This window comes from Lathamus discolor, chromosome 6 (genome assembly GCF_037157495.1).
Source record: "Lathamus discolor isolate bLatDis1 chromosome 6, bLatDis1.hap1, whole genome shotgun sequence".
NCBI lineage: Eukaryota > Metazoa > Chordata > Aves > Psittaciformes > Psittacidae > Lathamus > Lathamus discolor.
The window spans coordinates 23,546,208-23,572,802 of NC_088889.1; the positions used below are offsets into that span (position 1 = coordinate 23,546,208).

The 26,595-nt window shown below is 40.6% G+C and overlaps 1 protein-coding gene and 1 long non-coding RNA gene across 2 annotated transcripts in view; both read right to left on the reverse strand.

Annotated features, from left to right (window-relative positions):
* Positions 1 to 8,366, reverse strand: part of LOC136017628 (uncharacterized) — a 50,284-nt gene extending 41,918 nt beyond the window's left edge. Inside the window, exon 1 of the long non-coding RNA XR_010614019.1 lies at positions 8,225 to 8,366. This is a non-coding gene — a long non-coding RNA (uncharacterized LOC136017628). The remainder of the gene's footprint in view (positions 1 to 8,224) is intronic.
* Positions 8,367 to 20,613: 12,247 nt separating this feature from the next.
* KIF26A (kinesin family member 26A) overlaps positions 20,614 to 26,595 on the reverse strand; it is a 102,105-nt gene continuing 96,123 nt past the window's right edge. Inside the window, exons 13-15 of the mRNA XM_065685411.1 lie at positions 23,670 to 23,860; positions 22,647 to 22,797; positions 20,614 to 22,099 (exon numbers count right to left, since the gene is read on the reverse strand). Coding sequence (XP_065541483.1) covers positions 21,924 to 22,099; positions 22,647 to 22,797; positions 23,670 to 23,860 — 518 coding nt within the window. The 3' untranslated portion in view covers positions 20,614 to 21,923. The remainder of the gene's footprint in view (positions 22,100 to 22,646; positions 22,798 to 23,669; positions 23,861 to 26,595) is intronic.

Consider the following 26,595-nt stretch of genomic DNA (forward strand, 5'->3'; position numbering starts at 1 on the left):
CTTTAAACGGATGATTGAGGATTAATTTAGACATTAGACCCACTTAGCTAGGTTTTACTCACTGAGTGGATATTCTTCAAGTTGCTTAAGTGCCATTTGTTGTCTTTATCTTGGCTCAGTATCTTTATCAAAATAGCAAACTACAATAGGGTGGTAAAGGACAAAAACTCAAGCAGGAAAGTTCCACTTTTAATATGTCACACTGTATTCAGGGCCAGCAAGTCTGAAGCTTGTGCCTAGACTTTGGTTTCACATTTATGCAGCATGCAGCATGTGTATTTGAAGTATGCGGGAAAACTTGTGCAGGAGGCACTTAAGTATGTGCAAGGAGGCCTGAGCCCACAGCTGGATGAAGAGGTAGAGATGACCTGTCATCCTGGATGCATCATCCCATGTGTCTTTCATCTCCCACCATTTCTCTGCCTGTTGGAGCTGCTCACAATAGCCCAAGGAGGCTTCAGCCACAAGGGGCTTCCCAAGCACAGAATAATGTGAGAAAAAGGAACTCTGGAACTCGGGGCTGGGGGAGATTTACAGGACTATACGATACAGGAGAATCCTTATTTTCCTCTGTAACGTCAGACATTATTGCAAAAAGACAAAATCACCATTACAGTAATGCCCTCCCCCTACCCATTCAATATGCTATTTCAATAACAATGTGATCCAGCCTCACTTTTCTTGTAGTACAAAGAAATACCACAGCATTTCAATGTATTGCTACGATGTTTTCATGTAACATGCCTTCCTGATCCCCAGCTGTCACCTATCCAAGGAATTACCATCAGCAAATACATTCTCCCAGACCCATGAAGATAGGGGAAAGTGCTGTTGTACTGGTTACAGTAGTTTCCTTCTCTTTATCAAACTCAGCAGTCAGAGCAGCAACGTATTAGGCTCCAATTGATGTCATCTACCTGGACTTGTGCAAAGCGTTTGACACTGTCCCACACGACATCCTTCTCTCTAAATTGGAGAGATATCAATTTGATGGATGGACCACTCGATGGTTAAAGAAATGGCTGGATGGCCGCACACAAAGAGTTGTGGTCAATGGCTCAGTGTCCGGCTGGAGACTGGTATGAGTGGTGTCCCTCAGGGATCGGTGTTGGGACCGGTCTTGTTTAACATCTTCATCGCTGACATGGACAGTGGGATTGAGTGCGCCCTCAGCAAGTTTGCCGATGACACCAAGCTGTGTGGTCCAGTTGATATGCTGGAGGGAAGGGATGCCATCCAGAGGGACCTTGACATGCTTGTGAGGTGGGCTGATGCCAAGCTTATGAAGTTCAACCACGACAAGTGCAAGGTCCTACACCTGGGTCAGAGCAATCTCAGGCACAACTACAGATCGAGCAGGGAAGAGATTCAGAACGGCCCGGCAGAGAAGGACTTGGGGGTGCTGGTCAATGAGAAAATGAACATGGACCGGGCAGTGTGTGCTCACAGCCCAGAAAGCCAAACATATCCTGGGCTGCATCAAAAGGAGCGTGACCAGCCGGTCAAAGGAGGTGATCCTGCCCCTCTACTCTGCTCTTGTGAGACCTCACCTGGAGTACTGTGTTCAGTTCTGGTGTCCTCAACATAAAAAGGACATGGAACTGTTGGAACAAGTACAGAGGAGGGCCACGAGGATGATGAGGGGACTGGAGCACCTCCCGTATGAAGACAGGCTGAGGAAGTTGGGGCTGTTCAGCCTGGAGAAGAGAAGGCTGCATGGAGACCTCATAGCAGCCGTCCAGTATCTGAAAGGGGCCTATAGGGATGCTGGGGAGGGACTCTTCGTCAGGGACTGTAGTGACAGGACAAGGGGTAACGGGTTAAAACTCAAACAGGGGAAGTTTAGACTGGATATAAGGAGGAAATTCTTTCCTGTTAGGGTGGTGAGGCACTGGAATGGGTTGCCCAGGGAGGTTGTGGGTGCTCCATCCCTGGCAGTGTTCAAGGCCAGGTTGGACGAAGCCTTGAGGTGGTATAGTGTGAGGTGTCTCTGCCCATGGCAGGTGGGTTGGAACTAGATGATCTTGAGGTCCTTTCCAACCCTAACTATTCTATGATTCTATAAAACAACACCTGTGGAGCAAGACACATAATCAATGACTACTTGCCTCTCACTGAGAATATACTTTTAGTCAATACAACACTTAAACATATGTGTAAATCACATTGCAAGCAGTGAGCCTTAAAATGATTAAGTGCTTTCTGGAACAATAGCTTGAAGAGAAAATATTCTCCTGTGTCTTTATAGTTTATTTCAGAAGAAGGCCACTTGGTTGAAATAATACTGTTTGTGTTGTAACTATTTGACTCATGGCTTAAATTCCTGATATATAGAGTTTTCCTAAAGAACACCTGGAAATTATGGAATAAAGATTTGTTTTTATGGTCATTTCCAGTCTTGCATTAAGAGCATCAATTATTTGCTTCCTCCTAGACAATGAATGGTAAACTGTTGTCCATAAAATTCAGTCAGATGTTAAAATACATTCTGTAGATCAGAATAAAATCTGGAGCTGTCATATTAATGCCAGATTTGGAAAGGAACTGGATATGAAGTCATCAGGGGCTCTGAGGGAGCAGAGAAAACCAGAAGGCCTCCTAGTTCCCCTCTCATTCGAGCATATTCCCAGTCTTACTCTTCTGACTCCCTCGGTGGTAATACAGTTGTGGTATCTCAGCTGACAAATCCAGAGGTCTAGACCCATATTTCAAAGCCAGGTTTATCTGCAATCCTCAGTGTTCAACTCCTACCTCAACTTGAACTCCAGAGCTCTCCAGAAATTTCAGAAGAAAGGCTTGCTATTTTAACCCAACTGCCACCTCTTAGGTAACTCTTTAATGCAGGCAGCAGGGCTGAGCATGATTCAGCCCAATCCATCAGCAACAGCACTTAATCCTTCCTAAGGAGAGTGTGACCTCAGATCCCAGATCCATCAACCACAGGAAGGAGCATTGGGTTACAGGACCTGGCTTATGGTCCTCATTGTGAAGCCTTTTCTTTGTCAGTTGATGCAGACCCTCCAGGGTTACTTTATCACCGGGGATCCTTACAACCTTCTGCAACTTGTATGGCTTCCAAACTTTAAGAACTTCCTAGTAATTTCACCCCAAGAGTTAAAGAATTTTAAAGCCAAGAGATTGAATTTTCACTGTGAAGTGCATTCAACTGAACACAGCAACCCAGTGCAATCCTCAGACCTCTTTAAATAAGTCCCTACAGCCCTACAGCACCTAATCTCTTCTAATCAGTCTGATGCTTTGATAAATAGACTCCTATTTACTACCATGGGGAGAAAAAGAGCAACTGAATCTATGCTTGTTTGAAATGTAGTATTTTGAGATAGAAGCTATTTGTATATGTAAATACTAGAAACCCTGTAATTTAGAAACACTGGCAATTCATTTTTATTTCAACACCGTAAATCCGTTTGTCTAATCCTGGGATATTTTGAGGGATTTTCTGTTAGCCCATGTGTGTATCATTCCACTTGCCTGCACAGCAAAATTTGCTCGAGTACACAAAACATATAGCAACTTGTTGGACTGAGTAATAGTAATAATCCATCTAATCACAGTCAATTCAGCTGCTGGTTGCTTATGGGCATCTTTTACACATTAATTTAAAGACTGAATAAGCAAGATCAGAGCAGCTATTTAACAAAAGCATGCTCATAAAGCTCCTCTAAGCACCCAACACTCATTTTCAGAGGTTTGTGATCTGGGAACATGCTTTTAAAATAAGTTTACCAGCTTTAACCTTTCTGCCTATCATCGGAAAAAACACTTTCAAGTCAAGGAATTTATTTCACTTGTTACTAAATAACACACATTTCTGAACACTAATTTGTGCATTGAGAAAAAGCACACAGATACACAAGTATAATGTGATGGTGGGGTTTTTTTCCTTTGCATAAAACATTTTTCTGTCCATTCCCCAGTCTCAGCTTGCCTTATTTTCAGTGAGTTACAGTCAGTCAGAATTACCCCCGTGATGTGATGGGCAGCACAGGAGGTCTAGGTGGCACAAGCAGTTTCCTCATTAAGAAACATTTCTTGTTTAAATACGTTTAAGCAGGGATACCATGCACTCTAACTGGCTGAGGTTGTGACCGATGATGGGTTGCCACTGTTGGTTCCAGCTGCCTCAGAGCTGGCTGGCAGCAGTGGTGACCAGCATGGAGCAGTTCAAGGCCTACTCAAACAGGTCACCACTGGAAGCCCCCACTACTTAAACCTGATGACTTGTGTGCCTAACACTGTCACAACAGGGAAATAAAGTAGCCCACAAACTTGTGGCTTTGAGAATGGTTGTGGAAGAAACAAGAGTCAAATTATCCCAAACTGAATAGACAACATGCAACGAGCACTACATGACCAGGGTGTCAGGTGGTGGGATTGCAAAACACATAGTTAAAAAGCATGACTCCAGAATTCTGTCCAAACTTGTGCCAAAGGTTGTCCCAGTCCATGGCACTGTAAACAGGATCCAGTCACTTGGACTATGATTCCGGGTTGGCTAGAGATGAGATCTCTGTATCACTCCCAAATGTGCTGCACGAGTGTCTGTACCTCAACCTCAACAATCAGATCATCAGACACATGTATTCCCTCCACATTCATTGTTGCAGGTAAAGGTATTGGAGAATATCAACTAATTATTCCCCCAAGGCAACAGTACAGCAGTTTGACTGCAGGAGAAGGTACACTTCTTCCTTAACCTCAACTCTAAAGGTACTAGAAGTCAAACATCAAGAGGACAGAAAATTCCTCTGTCTTTCCAGGAAAAACAATAAATCAGAAGCGAGTTCTGTGAAGACCTGGATAAATATACAAGGAGCTAAGAAGCACTAGTACCCACTGAGAAAAAAACCTCAACATGTGGGGGGCAGGAACAGCACTTTCTGATAAGTTTTTCCAGGCTTTTTGCTTGAAGGATGACACACTGAATGCAGACAAAAATTTCAAGGATGAAAACCAGATACACGGCAAAAAGCAAGTAATGAAAGTGTCAGTGACCACAGAAGTGTTTACTTCTGCATGGCTGTAGTTCTATAAAGTGCCTGGAAAACCTCCAACAAATGCCATTCAAGAAGCATGTCTATTTGTAATAAAATTGTACCAGTCATTGATAAGGTCCCCTAAAGACCACAATCACATCACAACAGGCAGTTCAGTGGAAGCCATGGTGTTAAAATAATTGATGGGAAAAGCAGTATGGGTTACTTTTTTGTTGTGTTTGGTTTTTTGATTGGTTGGTTTGGGGTATTTTGGGAGGGTGGATTTTTTTTGTTATTTTGCTGTGGGTTTTTGACATGTCTGGTAGGTGTGCATGGAAGGATGACTGGTTCAGGTCCAATATCACATGCAGAACCTCGATGTCAAAATTTCTGTTGGAAGTTGCAGTTGTATGCATTACCTTTCCCCTTCCAACTAGAAAAAAGATACTAAAAAGATCAATAGTTCTTAGAACACAACCTTTCTTTTAAAAGCATTCATTTACACATGACTAAGGATATTCTAAGTCCTTGACTACACATCTGATTAATATAAATTTGACTTATCAATGCATCATTGGAATTGTTGGTTTATAAAGCAGCAAGATCTCTGGGCAATGAATTCTGCTGGCACCGGCTGTAAGATTTTCATATACAATTAAACTCCTGTAAAAGTAATCACTTTTTAATCAGTAAAGATGTCATTGTTACATCATTCTATGATGTATTGCATCCAGGTTTCTCAAGGAGGCCTACTAATAACCATAAGCTTCATAATATTCCAGTTAAATGCATTTAGTGTACTGTACATTGCAGAAGTAAACACAGGTTAAGATGCTGTCATGCCCTCCAATCCCTTCAATAGTCTGTGGCATTCTGTATTCATTCTTGTGTGCTTCAACACCAGCACCACCACCCCATCTCACACTAGCTAGAGGGATGACCTACAATTTAGAAAAGCAGCAATACAAATCTCAGTCCCGTGGAATTTAAGTTGTGAAAGCAGACACATAGTGGAGTGATGCTGGCTTTGACTTCATAATTCCTTTAGTTCTCTGCTTCAATAGACTTATCAAAAAACCTGATTAATAAGAGAAAACACCTTGTGCAGGCTCCTAATATACTATGCTGATTTCAGCCTTTCTTTGGTATGTTCTCAGGGCCACTGCAGTACAATTCATATCACACATTACCTTCACCCTTTTCATTCAGTCATCTGTCAAATACATGCTATACGTTGAAATAGCTTTCCTTCTCTACCAAAAAAAAAAAAACCCAACAAACCCAAAACCCAACCACCAAAATTTAAGATCAACAGAAAAGACCCCTGGGTCAGGCTTTAAAAAAAGTGCAGAAAAGATCTGGCTTTTCAAGCTTTCCTCTGTAGCCTGTATATTTTCTCCTGCAGTACCCCCAGTATCAGTAAGTACATTGATCTCAGGGGAATTACATTTGATAGCATATTTAGTTCACAGGACTAGCACAGTTACATTAAACAGAGGCTGCTAATAAAACATTACATCTCCCTCCCCCCAGCACTCCATTTGCCATGATGTAAAAGGCAGACACCCCATAGAGAAATTAATCAGAAAGAAGGAGAATGAATCTAGGGAGTGAAAATTAAAGACCCCATGACATCTACATCCATCTACTACATCCAGATGAAACAGTGTCCCAAAACTCCAGGATGTATTAAAATCCTTCTGAGAGATGGAAGTGGTTATAGAATTCAGCGTATTATCATCAATATAAATTATTGTTATTTAAATAGAAGGATTTTTCTTTGCTCATCATTGAAGCTCCACAGAGAGCACAATGTCTTTTATAGGAAAGCACACCTGTTTTGCTCAGCAAACTGATGAAAAAGACTTAAAGCTTAAAGACAGATCTCCTGTAGAGATAGTGCCAGTCTGACTTCAGTAAAGTCATGCTGCTTTACCTCCACTTAGGATACAGCTTAAGAATCTACATTTTCCCTTAAAGGAAAATCTAAAGAAGTGTCTGTGTTCAAAAAAAAAGAGACATAATTGAGTGTCCCCAAATTGCAGTTCTTCCCCAGTTGGTCTAACTGCTCTCAAAGCTTTTCAGCACCAGAACTATTCCAACATAAGGAGTGCCTAAAACTGTCTTAAGGACATTTCCATTTAGCCCTTAACCATACACTCATCTGTCAGTATCCCTACAAAAAGACATTCGCAGGATCAATTGAGGCTGTATATGGGAAAGATCCCAAGTGCCTGGGCAAGCAAATTTGGCTGAAATGGATTAATCTGGATAGAATGGAAAGGAAGGAATCTTGGCTTTAAGCACACATGCACTACTCTGGCGTTTATAGACGTGAACTTGTAGCACAGAGGACAGCCTTTAACCAGAAAGAGAAATAGTTATGAGTGGGCAAAAATGCCTGCATTACACAGCGTGTTTTAACCAGTCATGCAGGTTTTGCAGCACCCTAACTAAATGCCAGGATTTAAATTTATAACATGTGAGCAAAAGTATATACAAGAAAAAGCTCATGGTCTTGCAAAGAGTACTATATTTAGAAGCAATACCCAGATTAGGGCTTCCTCAAAAAGGAATTTAGTAGATCAGGGTTTGAAATGCTACTTTCAAATATGCTATGCCTGATTTGGTTAGAAGGCCTGAACTTCGAGTGTGGAGCAGAGAAAGAAAAACCCTTAAGTAGATCACATCCCCCCACAATAGAGGGTACAGAGTAAACACAATATCTTTGCTGTATAAGTTAAGTTAGATCGTTTCAGGTGTTTGCAGATGAAAAAGGCTGAATCAACCACGCAAGCCTAGTTTTTTACTAATGGCTTTATGTTTTACCAAAATAAAAGCTTAATTTTATTTTAAATTTTAAGCTCACTTCTTCTAGACACATACAGCAATCTTAAATCACTTTAAGGGAGACTGCAAAAATTCCAACAGGGCAAGAAAGTATAAAGCTGCTTCTGTTTTGAAACACCAAGATTATTCCAGCCTTGGCAGCTCTGGGTCAGAGATCACAACTGGATCTTGAGAGATTATTAAACAAGTATTCAAGTAGAATGAGGACTATGTAACATGCTCTTACTAGACATGTCTCATACTCCCTGTGTCACAAAAGCTGTTACTTTGCAGCAAGTGGCTGCAGACCAGAAGATAGATATAGGAAACAGCAAATTTAGTTAGAGCTGACTTTCAAAACACACATCAGTTTATTCAGAGTGAAAAAAGCTTCTTACCTCTTGCAGACTGTGGAGCTGATGAGGATACAATGATTTTGCCTCTGCAGGAAGGATGGCACTATCAGACTGCTCGAGGGTGAAAAGGGTCTTCCCACATATTTAAAATTCCTGTTCAAACCCACACTCCAGTAAAAAATCGATCATGGTAGAGGCTGCAACCAATAACAAGACAGATAGTGCTCTCATTAGTTGCTACCAGCACAAGCCCACTACTTGTCACGAATATCTCTGGTACAGTCCTGCCCAGTTACAGGAGGCATAGACCAAGTTCTGCCACCAAAGCACCAGAGGAATAAACAGTAGCAATTACTTTACTACAAAGTACAAGTCTACCTTTCTCACTTTGTCCCCCCAAATGCTCCGTTTCCTTCATCTTGATAGCTTACTTACCTTTCTGCCACTGTACATGCAAAAGAAGGCCAAAAAGTAACCAGTTGCCCAGGCCCTGTGTTTTTCAGAAAAGCCCTTCTTGAGCCTCTCAGCACATAATAAGCCCTGCTTAAATTCACCAAACAGCCCCACACTCAGCCCATAGCACAAGCAGCTTCCTAGTGTTTTAGCTCTGATAACAGAAAACTACAAACATTTAACAAATTTCAGTAGATCATAGAATCCTGTAGGTTAGAAAGGACCTTTAAGATCATCAAGTCCAACCATTAACCTAATACTGTCAAGCCCACCACTAAACCATGTCCCTAAGTACCACATCTACATGTCCTTTAAATACCTCCAGGGATAGTGACTCCACCACTTCCCTGGGTGGCCCGTTCCAATGTTTGACAGCCATTTCGGTAAAGAAATTTTTCCTAAAATCCAATCTAAACCTTTCCAGGCACAACTTGAGGCCATTTTCTCTTGTTCTATTGCTTGTTGGGAAAAGAAATCGACATCCACCTCACAACACCCTTCTTTCAATTAGGTGTAGAGAGCAATAAGCTTCCCCCGAGCCTCCTTTTTTGCAGGCTAAACAACTTCAGTTTCCTTAGCCATTTCTTATAAGACTTATTCTCCAGACCCTTCACCAGCTTCATTGCCCTTTTCTGGACTCTGGCACCTCAATGTCTCTCTTGTAGTGAGGAGCCAGGAACTTTACACAGTATTTGAGATGCAGCCTCACCAATGCCAAGTACAGTGGAACAGTCACTTCCCTATTGTAGTGGAAAATATCCAATAGGCATTATTCCATTACTACATTCAGTACTTTAGTTTCCTCTCTTCTTAGGTTATCACCACAGGAACTGTAGGAGGACTATTCTCTATACCTTTTAAGAAAAAGGTTTGGCCCCATAGGCACTTGCTGAATAGAAATACAGAGGGGGTTTTGCCCTTGGCACATTAAACTGTTCCCTAATATAGGAGGCAAAAGATAATTAAGATAAAGACCTAGGTATACAAATAACTTTTTCTAAATGCTAGACTGAAGTCAAGGGTAACTTCACGCAAAGGTTAATCATCTGCCCAGGGTTGAAGTCTGTGTGAAATGTCAGGGTTTATCTAAAGCCATAAGGAAGGCTTGTTCTAACTCAACACCAGCAAATAAAACACTTTATTTTAACAAGCTCGCAAAGCAAAGCAATGCAATTTCATTGCTGCTACAGTCTTTTGCCTGAATGTGTGCCTGTGTGCATAATAAAATAATCATTTAGTTCGTATCAGCTTTCCCCAGGAATATGACTATATCCAATTGTAAAAATATCAGTGAATTCCAACCTGAGGCAAGTTTAGCAGAATTCAGATTTGCTAGTTTTACACTGATGAGAATGCTTTTCTCAGAAGCACATTTTTGTCCTGCAAATAACATTTTAAGACGTTTGCGTAGGTCCAAGCAGTATCACACCAGTAGCTCAAGGATGTGGCATGTTTTCCAAAAGCCAGTGATGAAAAAGGAGTCAAGTCTGCTACCTACTAGCCCCACTGAGCCTTTTTTCTTCCCCAGTTTACCCTCAATATCACTCTTCTATTAATAGCTTGCTTTAATATTTGCAAAATATACTGAGTGCTAATGATTTCTGTTCAAAGCAGGGTGCTCAGCTCTGAACTCAAAGTATTTTGGCATGCCGTAAGAACATGAGAAAAGGCTGAACTGAAAACCTCTTCTCAGACTAAATGCTTTATTTCAGACTGACAATTTACTTTGGCTTTAGGCTATGTTGTATTTCAGGCTTCAGGCTAAGTTGTATATCAAGGTTAACAACTTTTTGCACTACTATTACAGTAAGATAACTCTGTTAGGCAATACACACATCAGCACTCTCTTCTCCCTTTAAGCACAGCACAGTCTTTGAAGTGGCAACAAATGAGAACAGGTGTGTTTTGTAAACAAATTTCTACATCAACTTAAAAGCTTACCATGTAAAATGATTTAAAGACTCATCATCTTCCTTAATGTAAAAAGAGTAACATAAACATTTTGGGTTTTGAAAGATATTAGGTTGATCAATTAGGCACATTGCAGAAAGACTTTAATTCGTCTGATTAGTCTCAGCTTCTTAAATTCACAAACAGATGCCTCACTTTGCAGGACTGGTGATTAAAGGCTGTATTCACCAAAAAAAAAAAATTAGATTACACACACTTAAGACAATACCTGCCATTTTTCAGTCCTCCCCTCCACAGCAGATGGCCTATACAATTAGTGACTTCAAACAGCTCTCTGTAGAGCTCATAAGCCACGGCATGACTGCCCTTACTTCTAGAGATAAAGGTATGCAGAAGCCAAGACTTTCAAATGTTCTCTTCGTATTAGGTTTAATAACATTGGCCAAGAAAGCCATTCAAACCATTTACACAGGAGCACAAGCCAAAATTCAGTGCTTGCATGTTCCAAAAAGAGTCACTCATGTGGCTATTAGAGGTATTGGAGGGGCAGAGTAGTAATATAGAAAGTTCAGCAGCAAATAAAATCAACATCTTGCCCTTATAATTCTCCAGCCAGCAAAAGCAAGTGAGAAAGCCAAGACTCAGAGATACAAAATGGCTCATTATCTACCCCAGAAGGCACACCACCGCCAACACTGCTCTTTATCAAGTCCTTAACAGGTGTAAAATTAGCACTCGTTATTAAAGACAATGGAGTTACATGTATTGCCAGCAGCTGAAGAAATGTACTAGAATTGTTTTCACCCCCAGTTAATTCGCTACCATTCAATAATACACACGAAGCTGCTAAATTAGAAAAGGGCTTTCTGAAGCCTGGCAGTGAGCTAAGCCAGTGTGCAAGCATCCTCTCTAAACACAGGTGCTTTCCTGGATGAAGGCCTAAGGACCAAATCCTCTTTTCATCAATACTGATGTAAGTTCAAACAAACTAAATTCACCTGAGTGTACTCCCAGGTAAAGCTGCAGTGATGTAATCTGTGAGGAGAACCTGGGGCTGTAAGAAATCCCTGTAAGCAAATTCCAGGATAGAGTTCTTTTCAGCTTCACAGATCGACCAGCTGAACCTAAATCCTCCCTTCTCAACTACTTATACTCATTCCCGTAAGCAGGGAAAGTTATTTACTGAGAAGCAAAACCTTATTTCAGATGTATCTCGTTACAGGAGATGACCTCAGGTTTAGAACTGGAAGTCACTGAATCATTCAGGAGTGTGGTGCTTCATTGTGTATTTTTCTGGTTTAATACAATGCCCAGCTTTGAAATCAAATTATTTCAACTCATACTGTAGATAGGAAATCTATCTATGATGAGCCATTTTTACTCAATAGCACTGTACCTCTCACCCCTCTACCCCTTTTCCCCAGTAACTGGGAGGAGGATTGGCCAACATCAAACATATCTGACCAAGGGCAGAAGTCTCAGTGATAATCACATTCCTACAGGGTTTCATGAAAACTGGCAGTGAGATAGAGGAGGAAATTAACTCCTTCACCAAGGGAAGGGTGGACACAAGTCAGGCAGCAATTGGCCAGACAACCGGCATGCAAACTGCTCCGCACAAGCTGCATCATATGCTACCTTTTGTCTGCAGCAGTTGTCACTGGGAATGTGTCAGGAGTTCAACTTCAGTGGGAGGGGATGGAGAGGAAGTGTTCAAAGGTCTGTAAGAAACTGTGCTTCTCTGCCTCTCCTGCCAGATATCATGCACAGCCTGAAATGCAAACCATGGGGCAAAGCTCTCTTGCATTAATATAGTCTAGTACTGCAGCAGGGGGGAAGGGGGAATAGTACCGGTCTAAGGGAGAGCAATAAAGTCAGAGATAGTTACTAATAGCCACAGCTTCTCTTCTGCTGTAGTTGTTCTGCAGTTTTCCTATTGTCACTTTATGATGTAGTCAGAACATGTCTGAAACGCCCAATATAAAAAGCACACTGTGTTTCTCTTCAGAGGCCTCTGAACAAGTTCAAGTTTGGACAAAATAAGGAGAAAAAAAGTTTGCTAAGGTACAAAACATCTTACCATTGTCCTTGGTTCATCACGCATCTTAGAAAAGACAAAAGTCAACATAAAGCAAATTAAAAGAGCAATTCGACTTTACGCAGAGCAAATCTCCAGCTCTTGTTGGATTATTAGGTGTGGTGAGTCACCAGCACGCTGCCAAGACTGTCAAATCGTCACTTAAGCTGGCTACAGTACAAAGCTGAGTACTTCCACATGGTTACCGCTCCTCTATCTGTATGCAGAAGAGCTGAAAAAAAAAGACTGCAGCTTTTCCACTCCTTGTTCCAAACACACGGTGAAATTTGTTATCTCTTCATCATTCTCACATCCCTCTGGGCAATGGGAGTGATCATCATCTGATGCATGCAAATGCTAACAAACTCCCATCTTGATGATATGTAGGTGCAATAAGGACAAAAATTTCCTGGTAGCCCACAGAGCCCTGCCCTGTTGGCACTGACATCTGTGACATTGCTAAAACTAGACCTGGGACTTTTCAAAGACTGGGAACTAGCAAGAGAACTTGAATTATAGTCTGGTTGCCCCACATACTTCTCTCAACCAGTGGAGCTGCTCAGTCATGCACTAACCCTCTCCCCAGCCTACACATGTGCACTCCAGAAATGAAAAGCAGCAACAGGTCCCTAGAAGAGTATGTGCCAATGCACTGCAGGCTGGCAAAACACATCAGTCATTCACTCTGATAAGATGATAGCACAACAAAGGCAAGGCTGATGCAACACAATTGTAAACACAAAGCCACGCTGGCTTTGTTGAAGTACTGACACATTTTAAACTTACATACAAATAGCAGAACTACTGCCTATGCAGCTTCTTGCTGTGGGAGATTACAGTTAAATCACCCCTTGCAAAGTACCAAGAGCTCTGTGTAAATAGCAACACAGTGGAAGCCACTTGAAATGCATGCAACAACTCGCATGGGTCCTAAGGTGCAGGGAGCAGCCCTACATCTTCCCACTTACCATGAGCTGGAAGATTATTAACTAGCTGAGTACATGCAAGTGGCAGAGAAGTGAAGGCAGGCCGCTAGCATTTCCAAAGGTTCCTAGTTAGTTTGCATCTGGTGCTGTCAGACTGCTGTGCTTGTTTCCAGCCTGATTATTAACACTACTAACAGGGAAAGGCCTTGGAGGGCAAGGACTGCACAGCTGCATGCCTGATGCATAAGGAGCTGGAATTCCTGGATGTACTCCCAACGTATACAGACCTATGTATTATATTAACTGATCTTCTAGCGTCAATGACTCAAATATTGCATCTATACTATAAGCACCACAGAGAGGTAAATTTTATGAAGCTTTCAAACCTGCACTTAGGATTTACATACCTGAAAGGAGGTATTTAGTTCCTACAAAAAAACAGTCAGTTTGTTTTCAGCACATCTGGAAATTCTTCCTGAGTTAATCAGAATAATTTTCCTTGTTTCTGATTTTAAAGAAAAAGTAAGTGAGATGTGTTGAAGTTTAATGCTTTGATGTTATTTCAGAGCTTCGTTTATGTTGAGTCAACTGTCTATCAAGGACAACCCCATCTAGTATGTTCAACATCCAGACTGGAGAAGGGAACTTTTCCAAAGTCACTGGATTTCTGAAGAGTTCTAAGGCACCCCAAGGATGTACCAGACTTCAGCTTGCAATCCATTTGGGTTTTTTTCCAAACAGTAGGTTAATAGGGCAACATAAACAGTAGACTAGTAAGGCAACATCTGAACATGTAAACCAAGAGAAATAGTTGGTTTACACATTCAGTACTTCTCACAGCAGTGTTGTGGGTATTTTATAGAGAAATCCCATGCAAATGGTAGCTATCTTGCTGGAGCTCTTTGGAGTATGGATATGTGGCGCATGCGCATCATTTCAGTTGTTGCCTAAAAAGAAAATCTTAAAAAATCCTAGCAATGTGAAATTCCATCTTTTGAACTTGGATTTAGTAATTATGATGGCTTAATGCCTATGCCCAACAGTGTAGTGAAAGTTTGACACAAAACTGACCAGTTAAATGCATTTCAAATACAGGCATAGCTCAGTGAACTTCAGGCAGAAGAAATTCTGATCTAGTATATGTAAAGATGACTAATAAATGTCTCCTATGAGCATATTGATACTGCTGGTCCAATTCTAAACATAACTTCACTGGCCCAAACACAGCTGAGTGTTTGAGCCCTAGCCATAAACTCCATTCCCAGCTTTAATACCAGGCAGCTTTCCTTTACCAACTCTTCTTATGCTGTATCATCTCCTGACAGAGGCCAGCTCCCATTGCACAATACCTAATGGCAAATGGCATTTAAGGCTGGAATATTAGTAAAGAAGGGCCGGAAGAAAAGGTGGAGATACTTTACATATTAAAGAACAAATCAGAGATCAAGTGAAGCATCCAAAGAGGCAACAGCAAGAATAATATACGATGCCCTACAGAACACTGTGAACCGGGAAAAGGAGAAAACAGGGAAACAGCACATGGCTGCCCTCAGTCTTCTCCACCACTTTGTTCCTGCCCAGAACGCACAGCTTTTGCAAAGAAGTGCATAATCTGGGCACTGGTATTTTCTTCCGTTACGTATGTATTTGTATACACTATTATACTTTTGTCCTGTTTCTCTCCCCAAAAGCTCAAGGGAAAGCACTGCTTTCCCTCATTTCCTGTCACACAAGCAAATAACATGTCTTCATTTTGAAAAGTGAGCAGTTTGAAAATGGCATCTCATCAGAGCCTGCCTACAGTGTTTCAGCTGCCATGGCTGAAGGTTTTGCTCCATACTCAGCAAAGAACATTGTGAGAGACATATTTTTAAGAACTGTTACATGCTCAGTTTGGAGGGAAACACAGTAGTCCACTGTCCCTCCCCCTCATACCCTATCTATTTAGACTAAAAAATTGTGTTTGTACAGCACTTAGCCCATGAGACTGAAGCCTTTAGGTACAAATGTAACTCATTTAAATGGAAATGTACAACAAAATGAGTGGCACCCTTCAAAACAAGAAGCATTTGTAAGTGTATCTGTGCCAAGTGCTGACAAATGGAGGGTCGCTGTTACAGATGCAGGGAAAGGTCTCAGTGAGCCAATATTTAAAAGTCAGTTTTTCCAGTCAAAGGCCAAACTCTAAAATATCTGCTTATTTTTCAACTGCCTGTGCCCTGCAGCACTGTGCCTGCCTCCCAGAGAGCAGCGCATTAGGGCGCCAAAGGTATTTCCCATACAAGGTCAGATCAATTAAAATATCCTTTAGATAGTCACATGCGCTGTGTCACAGCCCTGATTAGGTCCCTGACCCTCTGAAGGACAGAATCTAAGGCAATCCACTGACCTCAGGCAGGAGAGCCAGATAACAAGGAGGCAAAAAGCAGGTTCACCCAGCTTTTTCACTACCCAGGGACTGAAGGCTTTGCTCCTGACCACATAATATTGCTCTAATACCAGAGATGCCAGGAGTTTAACTAATAACCTGGTTCTCCTACAGAAGTCAACAGCAAAGTGCCAAAACCAAGTCTTTCAAAAGCCAGAACAGGCTTTTTCAGACACCTCAATGAGACCAGGAAGCAGTGTGCACTGCTGCCTTCCTTTGCCAGGCTGATGAGAATCTCCCACAGAAATGTTTACATTAAAGAAATAAATGAATCATGGAATCGTTTGGATTGGAAGGGACCTTACAGATAACCCAGTTCCAACCCCCCTGCCATGGACAGGGACACCTTCCACTAGACCAGGTTGCTCAAAACCCTGTCCAACCTGTCCTTGAACACTTCCAGGAGTGGGGCATGAACCAATGAACCAAAACCTTTGCAGAATGGAGCTGCACTGGCTTAAGCCAGGACTTGGGCTGTTCACTTGGGAGACAGATTAACCAAACAGCAGCTGTCTCAGTGAAACCTCCTTACTGCCAAGGTTTGAATAAGGTCCTAATCTCTGTAGAATATATTAATATAAAAGTAAAGAAAGTTAATTATGCTACTGAAAAAGAGCTTGTGCGGTGGGGAGAAGGCAGAAACATTTGTGCCCAGTGTAAGTGTATCTCTTTACTCTCCATCCCCCAGTGAGATGTAGCCAAGTGACAGCTGCCATTCCCTCTCATCCAGGAGCCACACGAATATATCCAGGAATGACCTGTCATAAACTGAACTCAACAGACAGAAGCAAAAGACACATAAAAAAGGTAAAACCATACTACTAGGCAAGTGTGCATCACCTGGAGTCCCTGTGTGTGCTGCTCTGAGAGATTCCCCTCCTTTTGCCACCATGCTCCTGCTGCCCGCTCCGGCTTGTAGGAGAATCTTGGGAAGGGAAATAAAGAATGAAGTAATGGTGTCTTATGTAAGCTGTTGTAAGGCTTCTGTCATGCCAAACACACCCCGTATCAGGCAGTTCACCTGCAGGTCTTGATAGTAAATCTCTGTGAAAATCTACATTGTCAAGAGTTAAGTCTTATTCTACGTATTCCACAGATTTCTGCAAGCCAAATTCTGCATGAAGCCATGAGATGCTACATACAGGAGCAGCCTGGGAGGCAGTTTCTGCTGATTTGCACTTGTGATATCATTGAACATTGACAGAATTATTCTTTCCTTTCTCCCAAATACCACTGATAAGTAATATATTTTCAGCAGGATCTTTACTTGGTGAAAGTCATCATAGCTCCAGTGAACCACTGCTAAAGCAATTTACACCATCTGAAACCCTGAAGCAAAAAAAAGCCAAGTCAGTGAGACATAAGCTTGAGTGTTTTTCCAGATACAAAACTGATTTACTTGCTTGCTTAAACAGGTGCCTAAGTGCTCTAGTAAATTAGCACCCAAATACGGCACCATTTTTATTTGTGTCCACTTCTACCAGCTTGGACATATGATACAGAAGTCGTCTTACAGCTAACATTTTTGCCTTAAACTCTGCTTATAGCCACACTATAGAACAGCTGCCTGAAGAGTTACGTTCCACACATAACTTTAAAAATAAAATGCAAGTGACTGGAAAAGGTGGATTTATAACTGGAAACAGAATACATGGGTAGCTTGAAATAGAAATAAATGAAACACTTTCTGCATACTGAGAAAAGAAAAATAATCTCATATTTCTGTTGCAGTCTCTGTTAGTGCTGATATTTCGATACTGCAGTTCATGTCCTAGAAATACCTTAGCTGGAACTGGTTAGACCAGGAACACTGTAAGGAAAAAAGGTTTACACATACACTAAATGACTTTTTGCCTGCACACCACCTGATTTTTTCATAGGGAATCTATATTTGTAATAACCGCATTTCCAAACACTTCTAACAAGGTTCAATGTCCACATAGATGTTCAGTACATGGTTAGCCACAGCACAGGTTATGTGAGTGGCTGCTGACTTCCAGCTTGTCCTCTCAACTTGCAAATTCTGACAAGTGAGTTGAAATCCTGCCTCCCAGGAGTAGTTTTATATATTGTACCATGACCACTGGATGGGAAAATGCAAAAGTAAGCTTGGAGGCCATGTCCAGAATACAAGGTTCTCTTCGATTCACAAGTCCCTGATCACCAGATAAGAGTTCTGCTTTCCCACTCAATTTCTGCTCCAGTCCATATCTCATCTCTTCTGGAAAGATGCCTGACCATGTGATTGAGGCAGTGGGGACCTCTCCTCTCCCTGACCCTCACATACAATCTGGCCTCCTGGTTTGTGAAACCTGGTGAGAGGTGGGGTGTGAGGAAAACTGAATTTCTGTCCCACTTCCTGAAATTTAATCTTTAGACTTTTATATAGAGTTGTCATTGCATTTGTTTAAAAAATAAGCAGCTGTCAATACATGTTTTCCTGTTGCTGGGAAATAAGTATTATTTTAGGCTTGGTAAACTGGCCCATCAAGGGACCTAGAAGGGGTTTGCCCCAGCAAGGAAGAGGTGAGAGATTTCATGGGAAGATCTTCAACCAAGGGATTAAAAATTCTAGCGTGAATTAGCCCTGCCAAAAGAAACTGGGGCAGTTCAACACCAGTGGGTTTCTAGGGTTTTTTTTGATACTGTAACAAACTCAATAAGATCATATCTTTAAGTATGCAATTTAATGGCTATTTTAAATTGTTAAATCTCAAGACAAAATTAATGAAATAAGGTATCCAGCTTAATTTTGCAATTATTATTTGTAGCCTTCTATAATTAGGCCTCTTGCAAAATAAGCCTGAATCATAAACTAAGCATATATTTGTATAAATTTTAACTGGATGCAACTGTGAAAGTTACAAAACATAAAGGAGTATTAAAGGTTCTGAGGTCTTGACATATGAAAATTAATTTACTATTCACAACTGCCAATAAGGAACAGCATTTGCATAGGGAAGTTTGTTATTTCATCCATCAGTGCCTCACCTTATTTTGCATCTCAGGCTTGTTTTGTGTCACCAAGCCAGAGGCTAAATGCATTTAATATGCATGCTATTGCCATGTTGACATGGAACTAAGCAGCCCTGAAATGTGTTTTTTGCTATTTTGTGGCAAACATAACCATAGTTGCAAATTACAGAGAAAGTATCAAAGGATGGAGGCCTAATCAGCAAACATTACATAGCAGGATACTTAAATAAATTGTCAGGTTTATAAAAATTGTGATGGATGATTAGTAGCTTGATTTTTATTTCAGAAGATTATGATATTGCCAGAGGAGAGAGAAGCAATAAAGAGAAGATGAAGTGGCTTGCAAATAAACAAAACTCCTGTGTCCATGCAAGAGAAGGCTACAGACCACCTTAAAAAGACTGTGAGCCCAGCCCTGCTGTGCCGAGGGCTCAGAGCCCACCACAGGTCTACTCACCTTGCAGTAAGATGCGCATCTCCAGAGGACAGTGTAATGCCACCAGTGCAAAACCTAACAAACACCACAGCACAGAGATCCCCATGACTGTATTCTCCTTTGGCCCTCTTGCTAGGAGGTCTTCCCCTTTGCTAAGAAATACTTGTCCCTCAGTATGCCATTGCCATTTTTATTTTGACTGCACTTATTTATCTGATCCTAACTCTGAAAAAAAACCCACAATGTATTGAATCACTATATGGTTTTGATTCCATCTTTAGAACTGTGACTTTATGCACACATACAGAAAGTAAATATAGCAGGAAGTTACAACTTAGTAAGTATTACTGGTATTCAGGGATATCAGCAAGGGGATCCTCTAGAAATTCTAGATGCCACATTGCCCCACAGAGAACCCAATGCAGTGCAAATGTCAATGAGTAAACATGGTGCACAGTTTTCCAGGGATAAATCACAGAGAGGTAGATAGATAAGAGCATGGCATCATTTGTAACCTATGCAAAGTCACAAAGATACTTAAACATCAGACCCTTAGTCTCATTCTCCCACTTCTCCAGCCGCAGAATGAGGAGGAAGGCATTTTGCCCCCCTCTCACAGGCCTCTTGTGGGGATTAAAGAACTTAGTGCTTGGATGCCTTGCTGTTAGTGCTGCATAAGGAGAGAAAGAGGGAGGGAAAAAATTCACATTACAGGCCATTTGGCCAAATAGCTGTAAAATATTTGAGATGGTGTCATTAAAAGTACCAGCTTTGTATTAAATCTTCCTGGAGTTACTCCAGTCAGCTCATCATTGGGAGATGAGGACCAGGCACAGCTACTGTCTAACCAGAGAGCAAACGCAGCAGTGTCAGAGAGAAAAGAATACAGTTGTTTGTTCTGACGGACCTATGGGGCCCAGGGCTTGATCCTAGTTCCTAAAGTTTTATTTTTAATTTCTTTGCCTCATCAGGGAAAACACGTATGTGAGCCGCAGGTCTCTGTTCTGTGAACTATGAAGTGCTAAGAGAATTTAAGTATTAACATCGCTATTTATTTTACCCTTTGGTGTTTTGTCTCTTTCCCAATTGGTTTATGATGACTAATGTCAAAACTCCATTCCCAGTTATATCTCTTGGGCAAAGAGATAACATTTAATACAGTGTACCACAGGCCATTCTATCTCTTCCAAACATTAAAATCACATACACAGCAAGAAGCAATCATAACAATAGATGTATCTTTTATTCACAGATAAAAACTGAAGCAAGCTGTTATAATACATATTTGTACAAAGGATTTGAAAAAACCATAAAAAGGAAGATGATTAGAAAATATGATTCATTATGAAATGTGGTATTACATACACTATTAAACCTTTTCAAAAGTATTTGTTTGGCAACAGTTTATCAATAGTTCCCACACTTAAGTGGCCTCCTTCAAAAAAGCACAAATCTCATGCAGCATGTATAAACTTGATCCTGAGGGTTTGCCTTCCTTAGAAAAACTGTAAAAAGATATACTATTTGTCTTAAAAGTTCAAAATGCAAATGCTATATTTATAGTCAAAACTATATAAAAATATGGACCTAACGTAACATTTACAAAAATGTTTTGTTCCTTTTTTTGTTTGTTTTATGGTTTTGGTAATAAACATAATTCTCAATTCCTGCAGTCAGAGAGGAAAAAAGAAAACCAAAACAAACCACAGTGCCCTTTGTAGACTTCCTCACATAAAGTTTACAACTCCAAAAAGACCATGTCTGTAAGAAGTGAGGTTACTAACCAAAAAAGTAGGTAAGCAGTTAATATATATCTATATATGTATATATAAAATGGAAAACAAACATTTACTTTGATCTGAAATAGTAATAATACAAAACCTGAAGGTAAAACAATCATCTCCAAATGCCATAATACTCCTTTTCAATAGATAAATGTTCATAAAAATATCTTGAACCCTAACCAAGAAAACAATTATAATACAGTTTTAATTCTGCTACATAAAACAGCTTTTCTATGAAACAAGAAGGCAAGTTCAGGTATGAAAACATAATTTACTTATTGCTTTTGCTACAATGTTGTTTGTTTTTTACATATAGTCATAAATACACTATACAGTATAAAATATTTCGTAGGAATACATTTTGTGGTCTGCTTAGGTTTGCTGGCTTCAATTCTAGCACCAAATACAAAAATGAAAATCAAATTAACTTTAAAGGCACTTCCATTGTATGTTCGTTTGTTTGTTAATTAACACAGAATCACAGATCTTGTTTTGTACTACATTTCTTCTTTCCCCTCTGGTAGAAGCAATACTTGATCCTACTTTTATCTTTGTAGAGTTCAGGTCACATTGAGGCACCAAATGACTTATGAACATTCCTACCCCGCAGCTGTTTCTTTCTCTTACAACATTCATTGTTGCTTTTAAGCAACAACCTTTCCTCCTTCACTTCCCAACTACTTTCTCTCTTTACTTCTTCGTGTCAGACAATTCAGCTTCACTTCCTTCAGTCCCTTGCAAAACCTCCCTTCAAACCTCCACTTCCCTTACTCCATCTTGCGCATCTGTTACTCCAATATCAAAACACGTCACTATCATGATATGTGACTTGCACAGATTAACACACTGTTCCAGTTCCTCTGTCACTTGTTCCAGTGCCTCCAGATACTCCTGCGACTCCTTATCGAGATCAGGATCCACTTCAACTGTCAGACAAAAAAAACCAGTGAGAGAAAAAGGTCATTGCAAAACATTATTCTATCACAAGTGAGGCAATAGTGTAGAGTACAATTTTATTTCTCTTGAACTAAGAAATATTTTTCACTTTGTTCAGCAAATGCAAAACTCTACCTTGAGGCTCTAGTTAAGCACAGCACTCTGACTGTAAACAAATCTCATGCCTCAGTTTCCGAGCTGTAACAAGGATATGGAAACATTTTATTCCTTCTTTGGAAGGAAGGATAATAAAAGGTTATGTAAGTATTTAATATTAACAATCATCACCGTGAGTCTCTACATTGTTTTGACATTCTCTTCTAGTTGGTTTGGGGGTTGAGAGGGGTGTTCATTTTCAGTCCTACTCAGCACTGAACAAGTCCCGTATCACAGAAATAAGAATGGAGTCATAGATTATTCTAGGGCTCAATTCAGCAAAATATCTTTGCAAGTGCTTAACTTTTTCATTGGGACTGATCATATGCTGAAAATTTGGTACATGATGTTACATTATTGCTGGTTTTTAAAAATACTTACAGTCATCTTTCCATTTATTTGGATCCATCATCAACCTGCACTTTGTCTCTTCCAACTCTTCCTTCAAAAATTCATGCTTTGCCTTTACTTCTCTGATTCGCTGCTGGCGCCTTTCTAGTATCTTCAGCTTGGTATGGAAATACATCAGACCCTTTCAAGACACAGAAAGACCATTTCATTAATTTGCCTGTTATGAGCTGACCTCCAACAGTTTGACACAGAATGCTCCCACCTCCTTGTTTGTACGAGTTAGCAGGTAGATTGTTTTTTGTTGTGGGGTTGGTGGCTCTTTCAGGTTTGGGCTGATTTTCTTACTCGAACTTTACATTAATAGATTCTAATCTAAAGGAAGAGCATGCTACATCACTTAAGCATTCATTGCACTTCTCTGAATTAGCAAACTTCTCAATACATTCTGAAATTACTACTGCTTGTAGAGGATTTCTTTTTTCAGCAATGTAAATGATAAACACAGCCTAACAATAATGTTAGAGTTATACATAATCCTCAAACACATGAATTCTTATTTTTTTAAAAGCATTCCTACCTTCTCAACATCCTGGAAAGGCTATTATAAAAGAAATGGAAAAAAGGCATCAGAAGAATATAGAATTCTAGTCTCCAAAATACAGTTAGTCAAAGTGTTTTCCAGTTACTAGGATATTAAACTCAGTGTATCCCTGATTTAACATAATTCTGTCATTTACATAAAGAGTTAATGACCCTGTCATGGAAGGACCATGTAAGGTTTCATCAGCCAGGCTAAGATTACAAAGTCTTCTTATAATGTATTCATTGGTAACTTACATTTACACCATCAGTCATGTTAGACACAATGAATTTCAGAGAGTAATCATTTCATTTTCTGTGTTAAGGGTACCCCAACATACAAATTGTAAAATTAACAATTATAGTGCTTTAACTGCAATCAATTTCCTGAATACCATTCTGGCATTCAAGCAAGAACTCTGCCTGTATACTGTAATTTAAGTTGTCTATAGTTGTCGTAAAATATGTGCTAACCTCAGTTTCCTCTTGTCTGTGTCGATGTAATCGTTCCACATCATCAATCTCATAAACTTTAATTTCAAATGGCTCTTTTAAAGTGCCTGGCAAAGGTGGTAGATCAACCCACTGGCCAGTGACACTGGGTTTTCTTCCTAGGGAGGCAGCATCTGGCAAAGGAGCAGGAATCAGTCTACGACGCTGGAGACCTAAAATACAGAAGATAAACATGCCTCAGACTTTTAAGAGACTAACAGACTGCAGAACGTACTGCAGTGAATTCAAGAAAGATCTCGGTTCTCAGGATATTTAAGAAGAAATGCTTTTCTTGATCTTTTCCTTTTAGTAAAATACCCTCAGGCTGCTAATCAAGTTACTACTGTAACAAAGTATGTTTTCTCTTAGTTCATGGATGGGAGTAACAGCAGTTTCCCTCCCAAAGCAGATGTCTGAGCTTCAGTTCTTTAGTCTTCTCTTGCAAAATAAGCTCATGGGCTACAAGGGCATTCATTACCTTATAATGGCAATGAGACAGTTATTTCAAACCAGTAATAATAACGGCAGATGAATCTGGAAATCTCCTTCGCCTCCAGATGAAGTCAAGCAAGGTTTTCTAAGATCCTTCTCATGTTATTACCTTGTTGCAAAGAGCAAGCAGTTCCCTCCAACACTACTACCAATGCTTTAAGGTGCTTGTTGTGGTTTAAGTCCAGTCAGTCACTCAGAACCATGTAGTCACTCTCTCACTACCCCCCCTCCTCCCCCCTGCTCCTGGAGGGATGGGGAGAAGAATCGAAAGAATGTAACTCCCATGGGTTGAGATAAGAACAGTCCAGTAACTAAGGTATAACACAAACCACTGCTGCTACCATCAATAATAATAATGATAAGGGAAATAGCAAGGGAAGAGAATACAACTGCCCACTACCCGCTGACTGATACTCAGCCCGACCCAAGCAGTGATCTAACCCTTCCGGGTAACTGCCCCCAATTTCTATACTGGGCATGACATGCTGTGGTATGGAATACCTCTTTGGCTAGTTTGGGTCAGGTGCCCTGTCTCTGCTTCCTCCTGGCTTCCCCTCCTCCCTGGCAGAGCACCCTTGGTCAGACTAAACACTACTTAGCAACAACTAAAACACCAGTGTTATCAGCACTGCTACCAGGCTGAAAGTCAAAAACACAGCACTGCACCAGCTACAAAGAAGGAGAAAAAATGACTGCTACTGCTGAACCCAGGACAGCGCTTGATGCCAGCAGTTTTCAGTGGACTTCGTGGGACTGGGAGGCATTCAGAAAGCAGCAATAAACCAAGCTGCAACTTGATCCACCTCTATTGTCAGGGCATATCACCATCAATTTGTACCAGCACCAGAAGCTAAGAAGATGACGAAACTCACCAATTCATCAACAGGAGTACTCCCAGACTTACAAATAACAAACTGCCTCCTTGATGCACCTGTTACGGCTCAAGTTTCATGACTTATGTCCTTCAAAAGTGCTGATACTTTTGTATACAAGAGTTGGCACTCCGGTGTCCAGCACTTTTTACAATTCTAAGCCTCTCTTAACTCTCTAAAAGGCTGACCTTTACACTACATGTGTCAAGGATGACTACATGCATAGAGCTGGTTAACAAGGCTGCAGTCTAATCTCTAGGTAGATAGGAGGGCTGAAGACCACCAGAGACAAGCGGAAATGTCTTATGGTAGCAGTAAGTATAAGGAGCTTTTGGGTGACTGTTGACAATAAATTTAGTGCCTAATTTCCTCATCTTACTGAAAGCCAACTCAGATGTAAGAAGTCTACCTTCTGGTCTTCTTACAAAAGTGAGCACATCAAACAGACTGTGTTGTTCAGAGGACAGTGCTGCCAGAACAACTTCTGGGCTGAGACCTCTGCAGGAGAGTTAAGTGCAATTAAGGCTGTCAGGTAAGCCCTGTCACAAACATAAACATGAAATGGAGACAAAATCCCAGCAGGTAACCCCAAAGCAAGACACTGACATAGACACCAGAACGGTTACTGCACCTTACATATTCTTAAGAAAAACATTCCTAGTTCTTATTTGCACCCTTGCTAATTTCTAAGTAACAAGAACAATCACAATGAGAATGTTTTGGAAGACTTGCTTCTACTTCTGCAACACCTGTTCATCTTTCTCACAACCCCAATCGATTCAGCCTGAATCACCACTACCACCTGCCTGCTGAATCACCCACTGTAACTCTGATGCTGTAACCACTTTAGTGACAGCTGGATCCTTCTGAAAAGGACACTGAACAGATGCAAACTTCATATCCACTGTACCAGCCAGGGTCAACATCCTTTCTCCAAAGATTAGTTGAAGGATAAGGGGACAAGGTTTCCAGTGACATATAAAGAAGTAGAATCCGTTCTTAAATCCAGAAACTGCATGATTTCAATGCAGTCTGGAGTAACATAAGCTACTCCAATCATCTTTAACACTTTTCAAAAATTCTAATATATTATAGATTAATAATGGCTCTGCACCAAATACTTCTTCTAAGAAGCATTTAAGGAACTTCCTAGGAAGCCTCATTTCACGTACAAAGCACGTTATTGTCTCAAAGTCTACGGCACTCAAAAAAAGTAATACATAATTTACTGATACAGAGCAATTTCAATTGGAAAAAGAAATATTTTGTCATTTTACAGACCTTATAAGCATTTCCTGGGGCAAAACCAAATACAAATCCATCAGTGGGTAATGCCTTCTCAATATGCATGCCACTTACACAGCTGTTAATACTGATTTTTAAGAAAGGTTTAAGAGGTTGATATGCTATGGAAAGAGAACTGCAGTGAATGTTGCACTAAGTTTCCAAAATGATTTATCACCTGCTGAAGCAACTCAGTTGCTTTGACCAGAAAGTACCATAAGGTCTATGTCATCTTCACTCATTTTTCTGTCAGAACTGAG